This window comes from Leuciscus leuciscus (genome assembly GCF_965113295.1).
Source record: "Leuciscus leuciscus genome assembly, chromosome: 1".
Lineage (NCBI taxonomy): Eukaryota > Metazoa > Chordata > Actinopteri > Cypriniformes > Leuciscidae > Leuciscus > Leuciscus leuciscus.
The window spans coordinates 67,884,432-67,911,394 of record NC_138725.1 but is presented as its reverse complement, the minus strand read 5'-3'; the positions used below and the strand labels follow the sequence as shown (position 1 = coordinate 67,911,394).

At 40.8% G+C, this 26,963-nt stretch overlaps 3 protein-coding genes and 2 long non-coding RNA genes across 5 annotated transcripts; all 5 read left to right on the top strand.

The window, feature by feature from the left end:
- The first annotated feature begins 2,280 nt into the window (after positions 1 to 2,280).
- On the top strand, positions 2,281 to 4,341 carry LOC309508710 (dynein regulatory complex subunit 3-like). Its single transcript, XM_082183191.1, has 4 exons — positions 2,281 to 2,574; positions 2,681 to 2,753; positions 2,827 to 2,902; positions 4,092 to 4,341. Exons 1-4 carry the CDS (start codon positions 2,455 to 2,457, stop codon positions 4,162 to 4,164), a joined length of 342 nt encoding a protein of 113 aa, XP_082039317.1. The 5' UTR covers positions 2,281 to 2,454; the 3' UTR covers positions 4,165 to 4,341.
- An 887-nt stretch (positions 4,342 to 5,228) lies between these two features.
- LOC309508723 lies at positions 5,229 to 6,002 on the top strand. The gene is made up of 3 exons (XR_014209693.1): positions 5,229 to 5,505; positions 5,626 to 5,727; positions 5,834 to 6,002. It is a non-coding gene; the product is annotated as an uncharacterized lncRNA (long non-coding RNA).
- A 5,483-nt stretch (positions 6,003 to 11,485) lies between these two features.
- Positions 11,486 to 16,131, top strand: LOC309482201. Its single transcript, XR_014200257.1, has 2 exons — positions 11,486 to 12,444; positions 13,459 to 16,131. It is a non-coding gene; the product is annotated as an uncharacterized lncRNA (long non-coding RNA).
- A 585-nt stretch (positions 16,132 to 16,716) lies between these two features.
- Positions 16,717 to 17,567, top strand: LOC309499055 (uncharacterized protein; the record flags this gene model as incomplete). The annotated part of the gene is made up of 3 exons (XM_082170060.1): positions 16,717 to 16,873; positions 16,963 to 17,343; positions 17,440 to 17,567. Exons 1-3 carry the CDS (start codon positions 16,849 to 16,851, stop codon positions 17,565 to 17,567), a joined length of 534 nt encoding a protein of 177 aa, XP_082026186.1. The 5' UTR covers positions 16,717 to 16,848.
- A 4,957-nt stretch (positions 17,568 to 22,524) lies between these two features.
- On the top strand, positions 22,525 to 26,924 carry LOC309511755 (uncharacterized protein). Its single transcript, XM_082187088.1, has 7 exons — positions 22,525 to 22,555; positions 22,853 to 22,944; positions 23,065 to 23,182; positions 25,714 to 25,809; positions 25,955 to 26,122; positions 26,274 to 26,426; positions 26,550 to 26,924. Exons 1-7 carry the CDS (start codon positions 22,543 to 22,545, stop codon positions 26,783 to 26,785), a joined length of 876 nt encoding a protein of 291 aa, XP_082043214.1. The 5' UTR covers positions 22,525 to 22,542; the 3' UTR covers positions 26,786 to 26,924.
- The last annotated feature ends 39 nt before the right edge of the window (positions 26,925 to 26,963 follow it).

Sequence of the window (26,963 nt, the reverse complement as noted above, 5' to 3'; positions counted from 1 at the left end):
ATGTGTTATAATTTGCCTATATAATATATACGTGTATATGTATGTATATGTATATATATGTATGTATGTATATATATATAGGCAAATTAGAACATGTTTAAACAAAATTTGTTTATATATATATATATTCAATGTAAACTTTGATAATCATAATTAATAAATCGCAATTACAATTCGAAGGGAATAATCGGCAATTATGATTTTTGTAATAATCGTGCAGCCCTAACTTAGGTGAAGAAACCTGTTTATTATTTATTCATTTGATTTTGCAACTGTTCACTGATACGCCTACTGGCAATATTAAAGCAGTTTAAAACGTATCCCCTTAAAACGCTATTGGTCTCGACTATTTAAAAAGGTATATGACTTGGCCTAAAAAAAAATTTCAGTCAGAAGAATTTTTTTCACTTTAATCCCTGAAATTACTAGGGCACATGTGTGCATGAATGAACACATGTGTGGAGTGGTGTGTGTGTGTGTGTGTGTGTGTGTGTGTGTGTGTTGGCTACTCCTGCAGAAGTAAATCTGTATGACATGTTTATGTACATTATAACTCTGCTCTGTTTGATAGCCTATGTTCTTTGATAGTTATTCTTATAATCTTGTTTCTGTTACATGCAGTTCTAACTTGAGCTCTTAGCTCTCCGGTTACAATATTGGCTGCTTACTGACCCTTTAACGTTATAATTAAATATGTCTTTAACATCAACAGGTTCATTTTTGCCTGAAGTTTTTGCCGAACGTTTGCAAAACGGTCCGAGGTAATGATCAGCCAACATACGGTGGAGCTGTAGCCTATGTGAGTTGGATGAAGTGTTACCGTTAAAATTGAATATTTACGCCAAATCAAATATGTAATCGCATGATGCTAGCTACTGCTAGTTAGCCAGCTGAAACTACCCTACTTAAACCTTGTGTGGTGTTCATATTTTTGTTATTTAGCCAGTGTTCCTGCAAGCTTGTCTTAACTTATGCATTTCTAAAAGCTTGGTTACATATCTTTAATAATGTGCTTTAGCTTATATGATTATATTTCTTTAAATGCTTATTATGAGTAAAAATAAATGTTCAACGTTAATACAAGTTGTACACATCTAAAAGTAAAAGAACACATCTAAATGTAAAATCTCCATTACACACCTCACTGCAGTACACGAGATCCAGGGGGCGGAGTTGGATCCAGATATAAGGGGTGGAGATTGGTAGGTTTAGGGGTGGGTTTAGGGATCAGGGGGTGGAGATGGGAAGGTTTAGGGTATATGTAAGGTGGGAGGGAATCACTGGATTTCGTCCCTGGATTTCGTGTTCTGCAGTCCGCAATAAGATTTGAAAAAATGAAAAATTTGGCAAAAACTTAATCTGGGAAGAATTTGTTAGAAAACATCAATTACAATAGTTTACAACAGTATAAATTGACATTGCATGTGTGATAAATAATTTTACATTGATTTTTATTTTATTTTCCTCATGATATCGTTTCCAGAGCGTTTTCCTCTGTCAAAGGTTTGAAGGACAGCCCAAGCAAGGACGAGGAGTAGCCTACTCTGATGAGCTGCTCCATTGACCCCAAACCTGGACTATTTAACCATTGACCCCACTGGACTATTTAAACCAGTATATTGATCAAGATTTAATTAAACTGATTGTATACTGCTCCAATGCTACAGGCTGTAAATAAGAGATTTGCACTTTGTTACACAATGGTGTCTTGATTGTTTTCTGTGAATACAGACCCAGTGTCCACATATGTGGACATCATTTTTTTCAAAAAGTGCTTCATATTCAAAGATAATATCTGGTTATTATATGTATTGGTCCCTCCTAACCCCAAAAACCTAGAAGAAATCTAAAATGCACGCCAAACCAAAGCTCAGGTCTTAGGAGGATATATATATTCGGGGATGTTTTTATTTCATGGATACGTTTGTTGTATAAATTAGCTTAAATAATGCTATATATATATATATATATATATATATATATATATATATATATATATATATACACTCCAGGAGCAGGAGGCAATTGAGGCTCATAAGATCAGGAACGAGGAGCTTCAACTACACAAGGTAACCAACATCACCATGCCATCCATCTCATTCAAGTACAAGAACACTGATCTTAAATGCTCGAGGTTTAATAAGTCAGATTTACTCTACAGTGTTTGAAACGCTGCACTGTATTAAAATCTTCTAAATATTGCTTCCTTCTTTCACAGGACGCATTCGTGGAGTTCTTAAATGGACCTCAACTTTTCGACAGCATGTTTTGCTGAGGATCCTGATGCAGAGAAACTGGCTCTCCTCCCCAGTTTCCTCCCCCATGGAGACATATCCTTGTTATGAATAGCAAAATATACAAATCAAAAACGAGACAACCAGTTGAACACATCAAAATGCTCACAAATTAAATTCTGTGGAAAATGCAACACATTTTGGAAATGTGTAGCATGGAATGCAACAGATCGCAGACGCCGATCTTCTTGAAGCTCACATCACTTCCTGCCATGAACAGGCTGAGCAGTTCACTGAAACTCTCATGAGTATTGAACTGCCACTGGTGGACCAACTGGAGGTCAGAATAAAAATACCTATATTGTTAATGTAATATTAATTATGGAGCATATCACCTAAACGAATGGAAGTTTCACAAATATGCTTTTTTTGTTTTGTTTTTAAAGGACATCTTCAAAGACATAAAGAGGGACATCTCAGACATGTTTGAAGGGTTCATTCAATATGTGCCAGGGATATATCCTTTATCCAACAAAGCAAATCAAAAATACTTTTATTTTATGGGTAAAGCTTCTTTAACTCTGACACACATTCGCACTGTGTCGAGACCTGGAGAACCGGTACCATGAACAACAGCTTGGGATTGCCTTGGCAAAACACTGGAGAAGGTGGTCATGGCGTATGTATGACACGCCAATTCGTATGCCATTTTGGCGTGCTATCAAGACGCATAATCGCTTTTTAGCGTTTTTTATCAACGCCGTTTGGCCTCCATTGACTTGCATAACCTCGCGATTGCGTGTTAATTTACGCCAAGTTCTCCTGAAAAAAAAACTTCTGTTCAGTTTATTTCCGACCCTCTGCGGAAACCTACGAAGTGCTTTCAGAGCGCAGTCACGTGACTATCACGGAGACTGGAGGGCAAAGCATGTGAGTTTTCATCTTTTACAACCCACAAGTGTTAAGATTACCTCCGAAAATAGAAAAACCAAAGATATATATATATATATATATATATACAAACGGCAAGTCTTAGGCACATTTGACCCATATACAGCACCCACTGCGTTGTTTTAGCTAATCATTAAGCGCTAGCTAGCTACGCTGCTCATCCGATCATAACATGATAGACTATAATAACTTTCATCACTGCTCATTTCATAAAGGCCGCCGCAAGAAAACGTGTCTTTGTTTACATTGTATAATGTGCTGTTGGATTGCTTATTTTGCAATTCTGTCTGCCATCATCGGACTTACAAATCACATTTACAAATTTTACATTTTATTTTACATTAGTTATTTCATACGAAGATGAAAGTTTACGCTATATAACCCAGTACAACATAAAAAACACATATATTTTTATGTACCTTCTGGTATTCACACTTGTGTTTTATATTTGTTAATCACCTTATGTTTATTTTTAATTTTTTTTATTTTATTTTATCGGTCGAATGTAGACTTTGAACCCAGCCTAAAATAACCCAATATATCCTGTGAATTTGCGGTCTGTGTTCAAGTGGTTTGTGTAATTTACATTGATGTACCATCAACATGTTTTAAAGTTTTTAAAAATGAATATTAAATTAATAAGTTACATATACAAACGTGCCATGATGAAGTTGGTGAATTGTTAATGCCCCCCTTTACACTTTTTAACGTCTTCATCAACTTGTCATGTATAGTATGTCAAATTATGACCATTATCATTTAAATGAAATTGCCTTTCTTCCATGTTTAGTGTTCACTCCAGTATATCATCATCTGAACAGGTGTAGCCTACTACACAAGGGCTAAGGTGTATTTAGTATCTGTGACCATTTTTTTTGTCTAATTCAACCTTCCTTTACTTTGCAGCATTCCAATCTCCTTCAACTCCCAATCACACCTACCTCATCCAACCCTACAGTCGTCCTCTTTAAAAGCGTGACCAACGGCTCTTTTAAGAGCCATTCTTCTCTCTTCTTTTTTTTTACTCTGTTCCATTCTCAACCTCTCCCAACGTCTTCAGTTTCTCTTTTCCCAAATTTTGTCCTCACTCTCTTACCCTCCGTCACCTCTCTCTCCCTCGTGTTTTCTCTCTCTTTCTCTCTCTGACACACCCACACCCACACCCACACCCACACCCACACCCACACCCACACCCACACCCACACACACACACACACACACACACACACACACACACACACACACACACACACACACACACACACACACACACACACACACACACACACACACACACACACACACACACACACACACACACACACACACACACACACACACAGTCTGCATCTGTCTGTCACTCTGTCTGTTGGTCTGTCTATATAAATGGCAGGCCACTGTAATAAAGAGCTTTTGGAAGCTGCAATGGTCCTTGGGGACATCTATATTGAAAGTGCAGCTGGTGCAGCTACTTCGTACTCTACCCAGACCCCTACTGAGCCACCTGCAGTACGGCCTTGCCAGCGTGGCCACAAGCGAAATGCTAAGGGGAAACCTCTATTCATAGATCAAGAAGGTTTGTTAGCTATTTTGGCATGAAGTTGGTTATATTTAATGTTAAGGAGCCTCCGTGGATGTAAAATGTATGTACTGCCAGTGATTGCTTGTCTCGCTAACACCAGACGGCATTTCAATTCACATTTTCAATTGAGAATGGTATTGTGTATTGTATTGAAGTAATGTGATTGTATCCTGTGATTTTGGTGACATTGCTATCCTTTCCAGTGATTCCATATTTCTCTGTGTTGCAGCTGGTGTAGTTCCAATGGACTCTGGGAATATAGTTGCAGGTAAAATGCCATTCAGTATTCCACTATCCAGTATTTCATTTACTGATGCATTGATTTAAATATTTTGTCACAATTGTTTACTGTTTTAGATTCCCTGGCAGCATTACAAGATATCCTCTCTGGGCTGCCAGAGCGTGCCATGTCTCCCCAGGAGGATCCAGAAGGAAAGTGGGCTCTCCGCCAGATTGTAACACATGAGAGGTGGGACACGGCCCGGCCAAAGCTGATTGAGGCTGTATTGTCTGCTGCCAATGTCCAGAAGACCTGTGGTCACTGCAGTGAGGAGGCTGTGATACGCTGCCTCGACTGTTTTCCACGGCATCTCTTTTGTGAGAAATGTGATGTTTCTCAGCACCGGCAGCATGTTCTGCACAACAGAGACTATTTAGTGGAGGGTTTTCACCAACCCATTTCTCCAACTGTAATAGTGCAGAAAAGAAGCAATGGGACGTATTGTCTTATTTCAGAGGGTATGAGCATATATATTATAGTTTATATGAGCATATATATTATAGTTTATATGAGCATATATATTTGTAACAATACAATTTGTGTTGATATACATGGTGTTCTCTTTCCATTCGCTACAGCCCGGCTTCTCCCACTTGCATTGCCGACAGCCGTGTGCTCTTGCAGCAGAGCCTCTGTGAAGGTCAGGCCAGGACGACCTGTCACTCTAGTCACAATGAATGGTATGTGTCTGTGTAACAAGGTCTAGCCATTTCAAAGCCTGCTTTCTCAAACAAAGATGTTTTATGGAAATCTACATATCAATCACCATTACCCATTTTATTATAGGACGATTTGATCTCATGCTCCCAGAAGTAAATTGTCAGAGCTGTGGCAGTGACTGGACACCTGATGTCAAGGACCTTGTGTGGAGTGGCTTGTGGCCCGCATCCACTATTAAGTTCCAGACAGTCTATCATGTAAATGTTTTCAAAACGTATGAACAGATGAAGTTGGATGCACCGAGTATGTCTCATCATGCATTTGTGAAGATGCTAGAGACAAACTCAAAACGTCATGGAAGGGTAAAGTACCAAACACTACATTCAGTCTTGCAAACTACTAACTTTTGCTAATGGGGGGGGGGAGGGTGTTAGACCTGCTGACTGCAGGGACCTCCTTAGGAATGGCTACTCTCAGTTAGGGGTGTGAACCTACACTGGTCTCACGGTTCGGTTCGATTACGATTATCATGTCATCGATTCAGTTCAATTCGATATCACAATGCATCGCGATGCACCGCATCCTCAATTTTAAATTTCTCTTCAAAAGTGATGTGTGCGCACGTGTGTGTGTGCTTGGGAAGTCGCAGTGACAGAAACAGTGAAATTCCAGTTAAAGTTTCAAGGGAGTAAAGCTTGTTTATGCCATTAAGAAAAGGAAAATCTGTCAAATAAATGTAGTTTAAAAAAAAATTTCATTTAAAAGCAGCGCTCATTAATCAGTGTAGGCTATTATGTTACCATTAAAGATGCGCGCATCAACCGTCGCCGAGTCCGCTGTTGAAGGTGACGATCATCCATTTAGAATCACGCGTAACAACACAGAATAATTGTAATTTGACCATCGGGTGCGGATACTTAAATCAGAGAATATTATTGGGGCGGGTGGACTGTTTATTTTTGGCTGCGGATTCGGCGTTGGAGCTCATCCGCGCATCTCTCTGACTCTTAACAGCTAACAGCTCGGGGTGAAAACGGCTAACGTGGTTTATGAAGTTAGTGGTATTAGGCTACCTCCTGCATATTCAATTTGTGTGTGACAAGAGTGCACACAGCGCGTGTCTTCTGCAGGTCGTGCTTACCAGGTTGTTCATAAAAGCCGAAACGTGCCCAGATGTCGGCTTTTAAAGTAGTTGGAGCATTTTTTATATTCTAGCACTCGCGTCTCGCCTCCCTCTGCCATTGTATGCTTCCGCCACAATGCACGTACGCGACAAATGACGTCAGAAAACTCGGTACATTATAATCGGTTATGGTCTATTACTGAACCGATACCGAATCGTCCTCGTCTGCATCGCGATGCATCGTAGAAACGATCAATTTTGACACCCCTACTCTCAGTGAGGGCTTCTTTTCTACTTGTACAGTAACGACCTGTTGAAGGAGGAGGTTATAAAGCCTTAATGGAGCACTCACTGTGGAGCTAAATTAGTTATAGGAGTAATCATGCTCAGTTCAGTGTCTCTTGTTTTCTTCATTTTGAATACACACTGGCGTCAGTCACCATGCATTTGAGGCCAATATATGATGACATTTTGCCTGTCTTTAGACAGATGGTTTGATATGTGTAATGTCAAAAATGCAACTTTTTTACTCCCTTTGCATCTCTAACAGATTGGTCAAATCTGCCGAGATACATTTCACCTAAGTTTTCGTCAGTATAAATATTCAATATCGGAGCTAGACAAATATTTGAGAAAGGATGACATAATGCAGTGCCCAGCTTGCACTCCAAACATGGTGGCTGTGTCAGCAGGTGGAAATAGGAAGGCTTATCGCTTAACAATTCAAAAGGGTTTGTATAGTCCCATACTGCACATCAATACAAAAAAGTATGACTATGAAAGGGAATATAAAGTTAGAGATATACCCAAACTAAATGTTCTTCTATTCATTGTATTCAACATTATAATTTTTTTCTACAATTGTTTTTCATTTTAGAACTGGTGATAAGTCCTTCTATGAAGGTCTCTTCTTTGCTCCTGACAATGATGTGGCCTCTTTCGTTGAGAAGCTGCAATCAGGCATGAGAGTGGTAAGACTGAATGAAATGTACACATTCACCAGCCAAACTATTATCATATCATGTTTGGCTCACTTTTGTCTTCACTTTTCACTTTAGTCTATATTATTATTACCACAACACACAGGAGCTGCAGGTGTGCCAGCTGCACCTCCTTAAAGGGATTGTAGGGACGCAGATTGCTTAGTCTGTTTCTGACGCGTGCTTTAAATATTCATTGTCCATACCTTTTGAGTATTTGGATGTGCCAAATCCATTTATTGTCCCTTTTTTTTGGCATCGCAAATAACAAATAAAACAAACACAAATTATACTCAGTACTTTGACTTATTGCTAACAACTGTTTGGTATAAGCACAGTCACAATCCCACCACCTGTAACTCATCATCACTTTAAATATACTCACATACTAATACGCCCTCTAGTGTCACAAACAAAAAATACAAATTAACATAATGGCTCCAACATACCGGCCCCTAATTGTTCATACCTGTCAACTTTTCGATACCAAAATACGGGAGATCTGAACGGGGGGGGGGGGGGGGGGGGTCATCGCATGTTACAATGTTTACATTTTCTGGTACAATTAATTTCTGGTAAGATATGCTTTTTTATTATTTCAATTAAATTAAATTATTGTGATCTGATTTAATATTGACTCATTTGGATAAATATTAGGTAGGCTACTCAAGATAGGCGTTAATTTTTCTCAAGAAAAAAAAACAACTCACCTAATGCTGTAAAGATACAGAGAGCCCTATCAGCTGGCAGTATTATTTAGGGTTAAAAATAACTAGATATAATGCGTTTTTTTTTTATTAGAATAACAACTTTATTTAATGGTACAAGTAAAAATATAATAAATATGTAATATAGTACACATATTTAGCTAAATACTCTCTATAGCTCTTTTTTTCTTGCCAACTACGTGCTATAGCCTATATTATGTTCATTAAATGGCTTTCCTGAGGTAAATCTGACATAATTGTTCTCCAGCTGTGTTATTGACCTCTTCACGCTGATAAAAAACACTGATTGGTCGATATTATGTATGAGGAATACATTTCGGTAAGTTGTAGCCTACTGTATCTTTCAACAGTGTTCGTGTTTTTTTTACTATTAGCTAGTAGAGATGATCGGTTCCGCTAGGGATCTGTCACGTCACATTTACAAGCGCCAAAACGGTATTTATTGTTTGAATTTCATAATAAAATGTACAGAATCTGAGAGCTGAGATTTTTTTAAATCATAAGTAACCTGCTCTGTCTAGTCTGTCGGTCTCCGAGTCCTCTTTGCTTCACGATTTTTCTGTGCGTGAGAAAATGGATGTGTGGCGTGAGAGCGTGTGAAAAGTATAAATTGCGTGAGTGTTGGCAGCTCTGCATAGTTCGTCCATCCTCAGGGTGCTGCTGTTCTTCTTCGCGCGATTTTTTTTTATCCCCCAAAACTAGTTCAGCGGCTCCCTACACCAAACACTGATCCCGAAACCTAGCTGTCATTGTAACCTTAACCAATGAAATTATCTGCAGGGCGGGATTTCTGCTTAACTGATGTGCGCCCAGTGGGATATAGAAAGATTAAAAAAATACGGGAGAAATACGGGAAAATATTTAAACGGGATGATAGCGGGATAGCAAGGTAAAATACGGGAGAATCCCGGGAAAAACGGGAGGGTTGACAGGTATGTAATTGTTAATGACCTAGGGGGCATAAACAATTCAAATCATACATTACATAAGGAGCCATCAAACAGTTCATATACATCAATACATTCTAAATAATAATTACTCTTACAATTTTTTTTGATATTATATATATACACATGAGTACACCATGCATTTGAACCTTCCTTTTTTTTTTTTTACATTTCTAATAAAAGGCAAAGTTTTGTTACTGGTCTTACTATTGTGTTTGTTTTGGTTTGAACTCGTACAGATCTAACCAAACCCTTTTTATCTGGGAAAGTCTCTAGTACTCTTCCAAGAGTCCAAGAATTGCGTGGGGCTGTAGAATCTGCAATGAGTAAAATATCACCAGGCATAAGATTACATCTCTCTTTGGTCCATTTTTGTCTTTCCTGTAACAAAGGCAAGTACTCTTTTATCCATCTTTTCCAAAAAAGATCTGAAATGTATTGTACTTGCTTCCACCTTCTTCTTACATACTGATCTGATTTCTCAAAAAGACCAGGAGGATAGATTGACTTTCTCTTCATTGTAAGCAGATGATTGGGGGTAAGTGCTTCAAGATCATTTGGATCTTCGGAGACTTTGGTGATGGGTCGATCATTAAGAATTGCCTCGGCTTCACACAGGACAGTGTGCAATCCCTCATCATCCAGCGTTTGTTGATTCAAAACGGAGGACAACACCATTCTTACCATTTTGATGATGCGCTCCCATACACCACCATGATGTGACGCTGTAGGTGGATTAAAACTCCATTTAATTCCTTTGTGCGCTAAAACCTTTGTGATTTTATTTTGATTTAACTCTGCCAGTGCTCTTTTCAATTCCTTTTCTGAGCTAGTAAAATTTGTTCCATTGTCGGACCTCATATGACTTACTTGTCCTCTTCTGCATATGAATCGTCGAAAAGCATTTATGCAAGAATCAGTGTCCAATGAGTATGCCACCTCCAAATGAACTGCCCTACTGGCCATACATGTAAAAATTACGCCATAGCGTTTCACACAAGTTCGGCCTCTTTTTACATCAATTGGGCCAAAGTAATCTACTCCTACATTTGAAAAAGGAGGTAGATCCGCAGTTATTCTTTCTTCGGGTAAGTCAGACATTTTTTGCTCTCCTAGCTTACCTTTGTGTCGTTTGCAGAAAGTACAGCTTGAAATAATCTTTCTAGCTGTTGCATTGGCTTGAGTAATCCAGTATTTTTCTCTTAATATAGACAGCATATGGTTTCTTCCACTATGGCCACTCTTTACATGAATATGCCTAAGAATCAGTTTGGAAATATGCTGATCTTTAGATAAAATAACTGGATGTTTCCTTTCTTCAGGCATAGCAGCTTTGCATAACCTGCCACCGATTCTCAGCAATCCATCTTCTAGAATGGGGCTTAATTTGTGAATAGCACTGTGTTTTCTGATTTCAGATCTTCCAGATTTCAGTGATGAAATTTCTTCGCTGAATCTTTCCCATTGACAGAACTGGATAATAGCCTTTTCTGCCTCCGAAAGGTCGTCTGGAGACAAGCACTTTCCTCCAAATGAAGCTTTGCTTTGTTGTAATCTCTGTTCTAATGCATTGGAATCCTTTAAAGTTGTCATCAATTGTTTTCTTCTGCAACTTACTTCATGTAGAACTTTCTTTACTTTCAGCATCCATGCAACTGCAGTCTTGAGTCTTTTCCAATCAGAAAAGTAATTGATCAGCCTATGGGTTGCATTATTGGTATCTTCAATATTTACAACATTTGTTGAGAGCTGCTCTTTCTTTAGTTCTGGATCATCATCAACAATGTTTGAATCAATGTTGTCATTTGACCATTTAGAAACTGGTTCTCTTAGAAAATTTGGTCCATTTAACCATCTCTTGTTGGTTGCGAGCTGTTGTACAGTCATTCCCCTGGACGCATCATCTGCAGGGTTTTGTGAAGTATGAATATACCTCCACTGTGTCACATCAGAAGCTTCTCTGATGGCAGAAATCCTATTTGCCACGAAGGTACGGAATCTCTTGTTTTCATTCCTTATATACTTCAGGACAGATGTGCTATCAGTCCAAAAACAAGAATTTTCCAGTTGAAGCTGAAGTTGTTCTCTGAGCATTTGGTCAATGCGAATTGCCAGGACTGCAGCAGTCAGCTCCAAACGAGGAACAGTCACTGGTTTTAAGGGTGCCACCCTGGCTTTGCCAAGCAGAAAGGAAACGTGAACAGCATTGTTACAATTCTGTAGCCTCAAATAGGTCACAGATCCATATCCACTTCCACTGGCGTCTGAAAAATGGTGTAGTTGGGCGCTAACCGGTTGTCCAAAATCACATGGTTTCAAACATCTGTCAACATTGAAAGTGCTTAACTGATCCAAGTCAGTAATCCATTTAACCCACCTTTGTTCAAGAACTTTAGGAATCTCATCATCCCAGTTGTAGTTTGTTCTGCACAACTCCTGGAGGATGAGTTTGACTGGAAGTGTCAGTGGTGCAAGATATCCTAAAGGATCATACACTGAACTGATCACTGACAATATTCCACGTCTAGTTGGCATTCTTTCTTTGCAAACAGTTCTGAAATTGAAGGTGTCTGTCTGTACGCACCATTGAAGTCCTAAGGCCCTTTCCACTGGTAGTTGGTCTCGATCCAAGTTGAGCTCAGTTAGATTCTTTGATCTATCTCTTTCTACAATGGACTGTAAGACCTTACGGCTGTTACTGACCCATTGTGTTAGATGGAAGCCTCCCTTTTGACATAGAGTGGTCAGGTCTTTGACCATCTGGATTGCTTCATACTCTGTAGATAAGCTTTTTAAGCAATCATCCATGTAGAAGTTCTTATACACAGTGTCAATTACCTCTTCATTAAAGCAGTGTTGATTGTCTTTTGCAGTTCTCCTGAGAGCGAAACATTCACAACTCGGGGATGAAACTGCTCCAAATAAATGAACAGTCATTCGGAAGACAGCAACATCCTGGGTAACATCTCCACCTGTCCACCACAGGAAGCGAAGAAAGTCTTTGTCTTCCTCTCTCACTTTGACTTGGTAAAACATTGCTCTAATGTCAGTCATGAAAGCAACAAGTTCCTGTCTGAACCTCAGAAGAACTCCAATTAAAGAGCTTGTGAGGTTTGGGCCTTGTAGTAGTTGATCGTTTAAAGATGTACCTTGGTATTTTGCTCCACAGTCAAATACCACTCGTAACTTGGCTTTACGAGGGTGGTACACACCATGATGTGGAATGTACCAAACTTTACCGTCACATCGATCCAATTGATGCTCTGGTACTTTCTCAGCATAGCCTTGGATGATCATATCGTTGACAAAGTCTGTATATTCTTGTTGAAATTTTACATTCCTTTCAAACTTTCTTTTTATCCCCACAAGACGCTGTTTGGCAATGTTTAGATTGTTAGACATAACAACATCTTTGTTTTTGAAAGGTAGCTTCAAACTATAATGTCCATCTTTGAAGCTCACAGATTTCTCCATGATTTCCATGAACTTTGCCTCCTCTCTGGACATTTCTTCTTTGTCCTCTGACATTTTTTCATTGAAATCATGCTGGTATTGCTTTTCCAATAGCAACTCCAAGGTTTCAACAGAGATCCTATTTACTCTAGCAGTATGTTGTTCATTTTGATAACTGCCTAGAGAACCATTGACGACCCACCCCAATAGGGTTCGTATGGCATAGGGACCATCTCCCTGACTATTTACTACTTCCCACGGTTCAAGTAATTTGGAGGCGTTGGTACCTATCAACAACTCCACTTCAGCTTGAATGTGCGGAATGTGAATACCATGAAGATATGGCCACTTGGTTAGGTCTTCCTGATTGACCATGTTAGTTTGGTTTACAGGCATTTGTTAATTCATAAAAAGTATTACCATCAAGACTTGAAATCTCCAAGTTGTTTACCACATAGCTTGAGACTGTTGTTTTGGGACTCATAGTAAGCAAACAAATTTTTGTCTTTCGTCCATTTAGGTGCAGCTTCCTCATCAAACTTTCTGAACAAAAAGTAGAAGTACTGCCTGTGTCCAGAAATGCATAGGTCTGAACAACTTGGTTGCCCCTTGCAGACTTTACTTGGACTGGAAGGATAGGTAAGATACCACTGCCACTCCCGGCCCCTATATGACCACATGTTTGGGCAGGTACCAGCGTGTTGTTGATAGTTGGTTCTACATACTGTTCATAGTTTGTGTTGACAGCTTTATCAACCTTGAGCTCCTTGAAATGAATGTGAAGTACACTGGGATGTTTCTGGTTGCACACTTTGCAAGTTAAGCGCCTTTTACATTCTTTGCTCATGTGGCCAACATGCAAGCAACCAAAACAGACAGCTTTTTCCTTTATAAAGTTTACTTTTTCCCTATGTTTCTTCTTCTCAAATTCTTTACATTCTTCCAAAGAATGACCTTGTGAACAAAACAAACAAGTGGTGGAGTTACTCTTGAATTGCCTGATTGGATGTTCAGCATTTACCCTTTGGATTTTACCAACAATGGGTTTGTTAACGTTGGTAACATTGGTAGCAAAACTATCCCCTTTTAACTTTGGCTTTGACTGGGATTGTGACTTCCATTTGTAGATATCCTTCGGTTTACCAGTTGTTTTCATCTCTACATGTTGAATGGACCCAAATATTGGATCAGAAATGATTTTAACTTGGTATTCAATGAAGTTGACAACATCACTAAATTTGACTCTTCTTTTCTGTCTTTCCATGATATCACATGCAGCTGTTCTCCACTTTTCTCTGAGTTTAAAGGGAAGCTTTAGAATTACTGTTCGCATGTTTGTTGGCATGTCCAGTTCTTGCATGTACTCTAGATCTGCCATAGCATTGCAACACCCACGTAAAAAGAGTGCATAATCTTGAAGAGCTGTGGTATCTTCATACCTGATCATGGGCCATCCAAGCACCTTCTCCATATATGCAGCAGAAACAAAATAATCTTCTCCAAACTGCTGTTTAAGCATAGTTTTAGCTGTATCATAACCTCTTTCAGGTGCCATATTCATACAGCTACGAACAATTTCTCTTGGGCGTCCTCTTGTGTATCTTTCAAGGAAATACAAGCAATCACCCTTGATTGTTGTTTTTTCCTCCACACAATGTTTAAAAGCTTTAGTGAACAAATTGAATTGCAATGGATCCCCTTCAAACACTGGAATCTCACGTGGTGGTAAATGTTGAGACTTTTGATGCTGAATTAACAACTCTGTTATTTCTTGATGCTTTTGGAGCATACTCGGTGCGAAATCAGATCTTCTATCGTCTATTCTGGGTCTTGAAGATGCAGGTTGCTGTAAATGAGATGTTGTTGGTGGTGAGGTAGCACCTACGCTGCATTGCAAAATAGACCTTGCCGGTCTCTCAACATCTGGATGAAGAGATGCAGTTGCTCGTTTTGCCTGTTTGCCGACATAGGATTCCATCCCATCTGTAGCGATGCTGTTTGCTTGTTCATAAGTCCTGAGCACAGATATCTTTGCATTGGATGCGGCGATTTTTGCATCAATATCGGTTCGTTCCTTACGCTTCTGTAACAGTTCCAACTGTTGCTCAATATCATGCTTAACTTTTAAAGACTCAGCTTGAGCGACAAGAGCGGCTTTTTCTGCTTCAAGCTGAATACGTGCATGATGCACAGAGGCATTAGATTTGCTGGAGCACGAACTGTGGCGGCTACTTTTGTGGCTTGAAGTGCGACCGCTAACCCGTGTTTCAACATTTGAAATGCTATCATTGGGTTCAATTTCGCTGGCAGCACGATCACATTCCTCATGTAGCTTCTCCAACCATTTATATACCACAGTGCTGAATTCCACAACCCATATCATTTTTTGCTTTGAACCATGTTTCATGTCGGTCTTTCTCTTCATCAGGCAATAAAACAATCAAAGACTCGTGTGCCTCTTTTGCTTCTTTGCACTGCGTTTCAAACTTTTCAAACATACCTTTGACCTCATTTTCATATTCTCTATTACCCATTAACTCTTGTATTGTCTTTTTCATTTGGGATGCTTTGTCAAATTTTGACTTTCTTTGTTTCTGTAAAATATCGAGTTTTGCCATTAACCCTTTTGCAGTAAGCTTAACCTCTCGTTTTCGTACAGACAATTCAACATTTTCACCCTCTGCTTTCTGAGTCTGAGCCCCATTTTGCTCGATTTCAGAACCACGAAACTCATCTTCATCCGCCATTTTAAACCTTTACTCACTGCAAATTTTACAACAAAAACATCAAAGAATAAACACGGGCAAACACAAGCATTTCACAAACAGTTCAGTTCTTCGTTTCACAAACAGTTCAAATCTTCGTTTTTTGTTTTTTCTGTTTTGTTTTTACCACCAATGCGCATTGGATTTGTCTTTGTTTGTTTGTGTGCACACTGTTTTATATATGGCCATTCAACCCCCGCTCAATTGAAAGCGCTTTCATACCTCAGTTCCATATACGTTGAAGGCTGAAGACTTTGGTGTTCGTGTGCGCTGTTTTCTTTTGCACGTGCGGGTTTGTTGTCCTTCGAAATCCGCGGTCAATCCAAGCAATAATCCACAATAAATCCATCAAACGAAACCGTCATGAATGAGCATCATCCGACATCAGATCAGCTGACTTTTCCTGTAGTCGTCCAATTCGATCTGCTTCAATCGCTGTAAGGCTCATCCAGGCTCATTCGGTCAAACTTTTTTGACTTAAAATGTAGGGACGCAGATTGCTTAGTCTGTTTCTGACGCGTGCTTTAAATATTCATTGTCCATACCTTTTGAGTATTCGGATATGCCAAATCCATTTATTGTCCCTTTTTTTTGGCATCGCAAATAACAAATAAAACAAACACAAATTATACTCAATACTTTGACTTATTGCTAACAACTGTTTGGTATAAGCACAGTCACGGCACGGTCAAAAAAGTTTGTTTGACCTTCAATCCCACCACCTGTAACTCATCATCACTTTAAATATACTCACATACTAATACGCCCTCTAGTGTCACAAACAAAAAATACAAATTAACATAATGGCTCCAACAGGGATAGTTTTCTTCGGTCTGCGCAAGCACCGGAAAGCGCCGGAAGTGATCTCTCGCGCCTGTACGTCATGTATAGTATGTCAAATTATGACCATTATCATTTAAATGAAATTGCCTTTCTTCCATGTTTAGTGTTCACTCCAGTATATCATCAACTGCCAGTGATTGCTTGTCTCGCTAACACCAGACGGCATTTCAATTCACATTTTCAATTGAGAATGGTATTGTGTATTGTATTGAAGTAATGTGATTGTATCCTGTGATTTTGGTGACATTGCTATCCTTTCCAGTGATTCCATATTTCTCTGTGTTGCAGCTGGTGTAGTTCCAATGGACTCTGGGAATATAGTTGCAGGTAAAATGCCATTCAGTATTCCACTATCCAGTATTTCATTTACTGATGCATTGATTTAAATATTTTGTCACAATTGTTTACTGTTTTAGATTCCCTGGCAGCATTACAAGATATCCTCTCTGGGCTGCCAGAGCGTGCCATGTCTCCCCAGGAGGATCCAGAAGGAAAGTGGGGTCTCCGCCAGACTGTAACACATGAGAGGTGGGACACGGCCCGGCCAAAGCTGATTGAGGCTGTATTGTCTGCTGCCAATGTCCAGAAGACCTGTGGTCACTGCAGTGAGGAGGCTGTGATACGCTGCCTCGGCTGTTTTCCACGGCATCTCTTTTGTGAGAAATGTGATGTTTCTCAGCACCGGCAGCATGTTCTGCACAACAGAGACTATTTAGTGGAGGGTTTTCACCAACCCATTTCTCCAACTGTAATAGTGCAGAAAAGAAGCAATGGGACGTATTGTTTTATTTCAGAGGGTATGAGCATATATATTATAGTTTATATGAGCATATATATTTGTAACAATACAATTTGTGTTGATATACATGGTTTTCTCTTTCCATTCGCTACAGCCCGGCTTCTCCCACTTGCATTGCCGACAGCCGTGTGCTCTTGCAGCAGAGCCTCTGTGAAGGTCAAGCCAGGACGACCTGTCACTCTAGTCACAATGAATGGTATGTGTCTGTGTAACAAGGTCTAGCCATTTCAAAGCCTGCTTTCTCAAACAAAGATGTTTTATGGAAATCTACATATCAATCACCATTACCCATTTTATTATAGGACGATTTGATCTCATGCTCCCAGAAGTAAATTGTCAGAGCTGTGGCAGTGACTGGACACCTGATGTCAAGGACCTTGTGTGGAGTGGCTTGTGGCCCGCATCCACTATTAAGTTCCAGACAGTCTATCATGTAAATGTTTTCAAAACGTATGAACAGATGAAGTTGGATGCACCGAGTATGTCTCGTCATGCATTTGTGAAGATGCTAGAGACAAACTCAAAACGTCATGGAAGGGTAAAGTACCAACACTACATTCAGTCTTGCAAACTACTAACTTTTGCTAATGGGGGGGGGAGGGTGTTAGACCTGCTGACTGCAGGGACCTCCTTAGGAATGGCTACTCTCAGTGAGGGCTTCTTTTCTACTTGTACAGTAACGACCTGTTGAAGGAGGAGGTTATAAAGCCTTAATGGAGCACTCACTTACCCCTTTTCCACCAAGGCAGAACTGGTGCTGGTTCGGAGCCAGAGCCTAGTTTCAAATCGGTTCTTTGTTTTTCCACCGCCAAAGCACCAGCTCCGAACCAGTAAAACTGGTTCTTAAGTAGCACCAAATCATTGCAGGGTCTAGAACGGAGCCAAGAAAGAACCGCTTGCGTCAGAGGCTGGGGGCGGGGTTACCGTGGCCAACAAGACTGAAGAGAAACTTGTGACCGCCATTTTTAAATAGCAGCTAGTCGAGCTAATAGCAGCTCGATTATAATATCCGTCTATGTAAGTTACGGCGAGCTGCACGAACGCGTTGGATTCGCCGTGTTTGGATGCCGATTTATTTTCGCAAACCCATGAGCATCCATAGTAACGCAACGTCTATTATTGTTGATGCCTTGTTCGAGATGCATCGGAGCAGCGTGGACCGATCAGAGCTGCGGGAGTGTTTGGAGATCATACGACTCCTTGTGCTTTTTGATCGCTTTCGCAGTGTTTTGATTTCATGTGCTGATCGTTCTGCGAGAAGCCGATGCATCTCGAACAAGTCTGGTGTGTTTGTGTTTGGTGCTGCCGCACTAGCGTTGCTGGGCAACATGATACGTATGCAGTGACGTAAGATATAGCTCTGTTGTGGCTCTCTGGCCGGTGGAAACGCAAACCGGTTCTTAGTAAGCTCGTCAGTCGAACCAACTCCGAACTGGCAATAGCTCTAGCTCTGAACCAGCACCCGGTTCTTGTTGGTGGAAAAGGGGTATCTGTGGAGCTAAATTAGTTATAGGAGTAATCATGCTCAGTTCAGTGTCTCTTGTTTTCTTCATTTTGAATACACACTGGCGTCAGTCACCATGCATTTGAGGCCAATATATGATGACATTTTGCCTGTCTTTAGACAGATGGTTTGATATGTGTAATGTCAAAAATTCAACTTTTTTACTCCCTTTGCATCTCTAACAGATTGGTCAAATCTGCCGAGATACATTTCACCTAAGTTTTCGTCAGTATAAATATTCAATATCGGAGCTAGACAAATATTTGAGAAAGGATGACATAATGCAGTGCCCAGCTTGCACTCCAAACATGGTGGCTGTGTCAGCAGGTGGAAATAGGAAGGCTTATCGCTTAACAATTCAAAAGGGTTTGTATAGTCCCATACTGCACATCAATACAAAAAAGTATGACTATGAAAGGGAATATAAAGTTAGAGATATACCCAAACTAAATGTTCTTCTATTCATTGTATTCAACATTATTATTTTTTTCTACAATTGTTTTTCATTTTAGAACTGGTGATAAGTCCTTCTATGAAGGTCTCTTCTTTGCTCCTGACAATGATGTGGCCTCTTTCGTTGAGAAGCTGCAATCAGGCATGAGAGTGGTAAGACTGAATGAAATGTACACATTCACCAGCCAAACTATTATCATATCATGTTTGGCTCACTTTTGTCTTCACTTTTCACTTTAGTCTATATTATTATTACCACAACACACAGGAGCTGCAGGTGTGCCAGCTGCACCTCCTTAAAGGGATAGTTCACTTTGAAATTAATTTTTGATATGTTTTAGCTTACCTCAAGGGCATCCAAGATGTAGGTGTCTTTGTTTCCGCAGTAGTTTCAATTTTGATATTTTTAGGTCAAACCGTTCTTGTCTGTCAGTCATATAATGCAGGTCGATGGTCACGGTCTCAAAACACAAGCACAGAGTCCAAATTAAAACAATTCCCCATCGTCCAAATGAAACAATTCCCCATCATAAGTACACATTGATGGCCTAAGACACGAAACGAGCGGTTTGTGTGAGAAAACGAACAGTATTTATATCGTTTTTACCTCTTGTAACCACAGCCACGTCCAAGTGATCTGAGGGCGCGGGCGCTTCGGTCTGCGCAAGCACCGGAAAGCGCCGGAAGTGATCTCTCGCGCCTGTACGTCACTCATTGTTTACACAGAGATTTCGGAAGTGTTACCTTTCACTGTGAAGATCTAAACCTATTTAGATATACAGGAAATCGCAATGGAAGACGATTTCGATATATCAACAGACAACGTTGAATTTTTTCACAACCATATTTATTTGAACCAGAATACACAGATCAAGAACTCAGAGCGATGGAGGAAGCATCCGCTGCAGCAGCACGTCTTCAAGCCTCAGAGAGACAGAGATCTCTTCAAAATTGGTGGTGTTCTTGTAGCAAGTGTTGTGAGATGCCAACAGAAGTGGAGAGCATATGTTGTCAGCTTTACAAATAGAAAGGACACATACAACGTTGTTCACATAATGTTACCTCCGTTGGATGCGAAAACATCATAGGCACAGCTGATGATGTCAGTACTAAGCGATCCACTCCTTGGTTTATAAAATCATCAGGGGAAAAATGATCGCTGCAGACCCTCCTCAACTTTAGTAAGTTTATGGGTGTGTTGATATCCAGCCGAAGAGCGATCAACCATAACTTCAAGAGAGAAGGCTCATAAATTGGGAATTCGTGAAAACACCACTCCCGGATGAGTTCGCGCGAGCATACGTAATTGTTTTCTTTTACGATGGTTGAAACATCCCGGATAAGCGCAAATTAGTACCATTTCTATTAGCCGTCTTACCTACAATCTCTGTTCTTTGTAAACAATGAGTGACGTACAGGCGCGAGAGATCACTTCCGGCGCTTTCCGGCGCTTGCGCAGACAGAAGCGCCCGCGCCCTCAGATCACTTGGACGTGGCTGTGGTTACAAGAGGTAAAAACGATATAAATACTGTTCGTTTTCTCACACAAACCGCTCGTTTCGTGTCTTAGGCCATCAATGTGTACTTAAGATGGGGAATTGTTTCATTTGGACGATGGGGAATTGTTTTAATTTGGACTCTGTGCTTGTGTTTTGAGACAGTGACCATCAACCTGCATTATATGACTGACAGACAAGAACGGTTTGACCTAAAAATATCAAAATTGAAACTACTGCGGAAACAAAGACACCTACATCTTGGATGCCCTTGAGGTAAGCTAAAACATATCAAAAATTTATTTCAAAGTGAACTATCCCTTTAATCTCCACCACATCTCAGGTTCTTTTGTCAGTTTGAGATGGCTCAAGCTTTGTAGCATGCCATGTTTTCCTGCTGATAGTACCCATTTAATGTTTGGGTACATAGGGGTCATGAAGTTATGAACAAGGCTGTGGAATTCTAGATATTATCAGAGGGAAAAGTGTGCTGTTAAAACAGCCTCACGCCACCATCAGCAGCCTAAACATTGATTTAAAGCATTATGTATTCAGGCTTTCTTGCTGGTTATGTACAATTATGATTGTACTTCTTGAATTTTACTGCAGAAAGCCAATTCTGTCCAAAGTCAATTACACTAACTTTCTTCTCGATTCTAATGTTCAGTTTTTTAACTTCAACAAATGCAGACAAAATGCACTAAGTAGATTAGGGGTCACCAAACTTTTTTCTCTGGGGGCCACATTATCGTTCTTGACTGTGATGGGGGGGCCGGGTCAGCTATATAACATAGAATTGTATGACCCAGACCAAAATGACCACCAGCAGGCCTCATTGTGTAGTAGAGATTACCATTTTTCTGTCCTGAACACTGACAGTTATCTGACAGTTCTCTGCGCGTGCGTTGTCTGTCACTGCTTGATCTCGAGCATGTCGGGTGACGAAAATTCGAAAAAATGTAACTGAAAAAATCAACAAAATACCAGATGCAGACATGTTATTATTTTCCAAAAAGCAATTAAAAAAAATAGGCCATGACGACTTTTGGGGATAGCCTCATAGGGCCGTTTCAAGTAGTGGGGGGCAGATGGGCTGGGGGGCCAGTCAAAGGGGGGCGGCGGGCCTGAGTCGGCCCGCGGGCCTTAGTTTGGTGACCCATGAAGTAGATAGCATGTGAGGATATTTGCAATAACGAACATGTCAATAGGTGTAATATTTTGTCTATTAAATGAATGTCTGCATATATTGCAAGATGTCTGTTTCCTTTGTTTGTGTAATTGTGTTTTAGACACCTGGAAGAGCCACCTGTGGCAACTCAACATGGGTAGCAGCAAAGGAAGTGTCAAAAAAAGCTAGTGATCGCCTAGATGAGGAAGGCATGGAGATCGCTGTGTGCCGGCATGGCTTTTTCTTGAGGGGACTCAATATGTACCGTGGCAAAGTATTCGCCTACCCACTTTATCTACAGCAGGACCTGGCAAGCCGCCATAACGTACATTTTTTTTGCACTGATCAGATGTGTAGATACTGGCCCTATCTGCAGCGGGTGGAGGGCCAGTTTAGGGAGTTTGGGCGGCTCCTCAACATGAAGCCGCTACTTTCGCTGCTCCACACCAAAGCCCACTCTGCAAAGTGTGAAGCAACACCCAAACTGGAGCGGGTAATACCCTTGGTGAAGAGGTACAATGGTCTCTAGAAGAGGTAAATAGCTTCCTCTCCAAGGTGGCTTTGACTACCAAGTACATGACAAAAGCTGGTAAGTATTATCGTGTAGAACATGAAAAAATGAACAGTGGAACCCTCCATCTGTACACCCAATATCTGCTGTTTCAGTAGCTTACACTTGATCACAGCCCAAAAAACATCACACAATCAGTTCACTATTCTCCATGGTTTCATTATTCACAGTCCTACAGACCATCACCCACAGGTAGCCTACTAGGGATCTACTGTACACAAGTTTGGCCAAACCATAGCTGTACCTCATATCCAAGAAATAGCATTGTAATTAGTATTAGTTGTTGTGTAAATATGTGTATGAATTGCTTTACAGCCAGGATGGACATAATCACTATACACGTGCTTGGGTGGAACCAGAGGAAAACAGAAACCTTGCACATCACACTCAGCCAACGATATCACAAGGTCTACACAAAAATCCTAACCGAAATAGCGTTCTAGTCAGAATATGTTGCATTATGTTCATGTAGTGTCTTTTTGGTTATTTATTGTGTTTTTTTTTGTGGATTGCTATTCTTTTTGTAGGTGGTACAGAAAAAACAGATAGAGGAACAAAAACTCAATGAACTGATGGCACAGCTGAACTGCACACCAGAAACACAAGACCAGTGGGTGACAGATGTGAAAGAGTGGGCACTAAGAGGTACGACAACAATGCTGATAACCAGTCAATAGTTGCTTTTCCATCCAACCTTTTAATGCACATTGGAACTATTCAAATAAGAAATCCCGGTTGGAAACACGTGAAATGCACATAATGCATAATGCACATAGATAATTGATTCGCTAGAGGGGGTTGAATTAACTCTTGATGCGCATAAGGTATGATCAGAATCAGAATCAGAATCAGAATCAGAAAGAGCTTTATTGCCAAGTGTGCTTGCACCCACAAGGAATTTTTCTTGGTACTGAAGCTTCCAGTGCACATATACAAATACAAATACAACAAGAAACATAGTAATACAAATTCTAAGAATAAAATAGTATAAAAAAAAATAAATAAAAAAAATAGTATAAAAAGTAAAAAAAAGGGGTCACAGTTGGGTTTAGTCTGAATAAACATTTACAGATTATGAACATATTTACAGTATTTTGAGAAGTTTGAATAATATAAATATAAATATCACCTGAGTTAGAGAATATTACACTAGACAGTGGGAGTCTAGTGCATGTTACAGATTATGAACATATTTACAGTATTTTGAGTAGTATGAATAATATAAATATAAATATCACCTGAGTTAAGAGAATATTGCACTAGACAGTGGGAGTATTGCACTTGCAGGCATATGCCTTGGGGGGCATGTTAAGTGTTCAGAAGGGAAATGGCCTGTGGAAAGAAACTGTTCCTGTGCCTGGATGTTCTTGTGGCCAGTGATCTGTGTCGCCGTCCTGACGGTAACAGTTCAAACAGGGGGTGTCCAGGGTGAGTGGAGTCTGTGATGATTTTACCTGCTCTCTTCCTCACTCTGGAAGAGTACAGGTCCTGGAGGGTTGGCAGGGGGGCACCAATAATCCTCTCTGCTGTCCGGACTGTCCGTTGTAGTCTCCTGATGTCCGATTTGGTAGCTGAACCAAACCAGACAGTGATGGAAGTGCTTAAAACAGAATCAATGACGGCTGAGTAGAACTGGATCAGCAGCTCCTGTGGCAGATTGAACTTCTTCAGCTGGCGAAGGAAGTACAGTCTCTGCTGGGCCTTTTTCACAATGGAGTCAATGTGATTTGCCCACTTCAGGTCCTGAGAGATGGTAGAGCCCAGGAACCTGAATGACTCCACTGCTTCCACAGTGCTGTTCATGATGGTGAGAGGGGGGAGTGCTGGGGATTTTCTCCTGAAATCCACAATCATCTCCACTGTTTTGAGCGTGTTCAGCTCAAGGTTGTTATAGCTGCACCAGACAGCCAGCTGTTCAACCCCCAGTCTGTAAGCAGACTCGTCACCATTTTGGATGAGACCGATGACGGTGGTGTCGTCTGCAAATTTCAGGAGCTTGACAGAGGGGTCTTTAGAAGTGCAGTCATTAGTGTACAGGGAGAAGAGCAGTGGGGAGAGAACGCACCCTTGGGGGGCGCCAGTGCTGATGGTGAGGGTCCTGGATGTGAGCTTCCCCAGTCTCACTCGCTGCTGCCGGTCTGTCAGGAAGCTGGAGATCCACTGACAGATTGAGGATGGCATGGAGAGCTGAGTCAGTTTGGCTGTGAGAAGATCAGGGATGATGGTATTGAAGGCCGAACTGAAGTCCACAAATAAGATCCGTGCATAAGTCCCAGGTCTGTCAAGATGTTGCAGGATATAGTGCAGTCCCATGTTGACTGCATCATCCACAGACCTGTTTGCTCTGTAAGCAAACTGAAAGGGATCCAGAAGGGGTCCAGTGATGTCCTTCAGATAGGCCAACACCAGTCTTTCAAACGACTTCATGACCACAGACGTGAGAGCGACAGGTCTGTAGTCATTAAGTCCAGTGATTTTAGGTTTTTTGGGAACCGGAATGATAGTGGAGCGTTTGAAGCAGCAGGGAACTTCACACTGCTCCAATGATCTGTTGAAGATCTGCGCGAAGACTGGGGCCAGTTGGTCAGCGCAGGCTTTTAGACAAGCAGATGAGATGCCGTCTGGGCCTGAAGCTTTCCTAGTCTTCTGTTTTTTGAAGACTCGGCTCACGTCCTCCACACAGACCTTAAGCTCAGGTTGGATGGCAGAAGGGGGGAGGAGAGGGGTTGCAGGAGGTGATGGTGGATGTGTGAAGTGCACATCAGAGCGGGTGTGAGGTGTGAGTCTGGGCTTCTCAAACCTGCAATAGAATGCATTGAGAGTGTCAGCCAGTTGTTGATTCTCCACAGATCGGGGGGATGGTAATTTGTAGTTGGAATTAAGTTGATGTAAACAGTTTATTTGCATACATTCACATTTGTTGTATTGTGACACCTCATGTTTTAATGGTACAGCTGGTTAAACGTCTTTAAGAAAAAGTAATTCTTAATGCACATAACACATGGATGGAAAAGCAAGCAGATGCACGTGTTCGTAAGCCACATTTTCATGAATGCGCGTACAATATGCAAATGAGTTAGATGCAAACGCAACTATAGGTGATGAAAGCAGATGATTAAAGGGCCTTTTCAAGGGCATGTACAGGGTAACAAGAAAAACATAATTTTCCATCTTAGGCAAAGGTAAAGGAAGCCTGGAGAAACAGCAGAGCAAAATCGTGGGACTGTTTCTCAGTTTGCAGCAGAAGAGGAAAGATCTACATTCTCGTAACGGTCTGTATAATGTTAGCTCCAAAATGACCTACACCATTTGAGCATTCCCCTGTCTCCTCCACATCATGTCAGTGAAGAAGATTTTCATATCAATAAGGTTGGCATGATTGTTATGGATATGTTTTCTTGCACACTCATGTTGCAGGCAATAGTACCCAAAAACTTAGGGAAAGACGGCAGATATCCACACTTAAAGACAACCTGACAGAAGCCATCTCACTGTACAACAGTTCATCGGACCAGAAAACTGACCCTGAGGAGGCAACCAGTGGAAGAGGAGGCTACATCTGGCCCTGGGAGGATGAACCAAATGGTCAGACCTGACAATTTCAACACAGTTGAACTCTTAAAGATTACTCTTACATTGACAGCGGTTTGAAGTTGCATTATGATTACAAGAGAAGGGATCAGTTTGTAATCAGCGTAAACTGTTACTTGTTTCCATTTTTATGTTTTGTCTACAGCTGGGATTAGAAAGATGTTTGACCAGGTGATGCTTGTGAGTAGACTGGTGGAAGAAAAAGACATCCTCCTTTGTGAGATAACGCAGCATTGTCGTAACTTGCAGAGTAAAGTTGAGGAGTTGCAAACTGTCATTGACACCGGAAGCCATTTAAGTAAGTAGTCAAATAACATTTCCCCCTCACACTGAATTCATGAATGATGGTAAACTGCATACCAGTGCTTTGTCATGTCATTTTTATTTTTCAAATAAAATATATTCTGCAATCTCTTGTAAGGCTGTTCACAGACGCTGTCCAAGGAGGGAAGCAGAGGCCTGCGTAGCAGACTACATCACATTACACATCACCTGCAAGAAGTCAAGAGAACGTACACCTTGATCTTCAGGGATCAACTTGACAATGACTATTTCCATTACACAGAAGATGACCATACAAACGAAGACAGCAGTGAGGAGGAGGAAGACGAGGAGGATGAATTTACAGAAGAAGAGGAAGACACAGCAGAAGACTGACTTGCAATATATAGATCGGTAGATACTTTCAATTGAGCTCTTAGTAGAGCTAGCATTCTTTGTCTCCCAGTTGTGCCTGCAGGCCTGTTAACACCTTTCACAGAGCTCCAATCACTGGTTCAACACCACTCACTCACTCACTCACTTACTCGCACACACACACACACACACAGACACA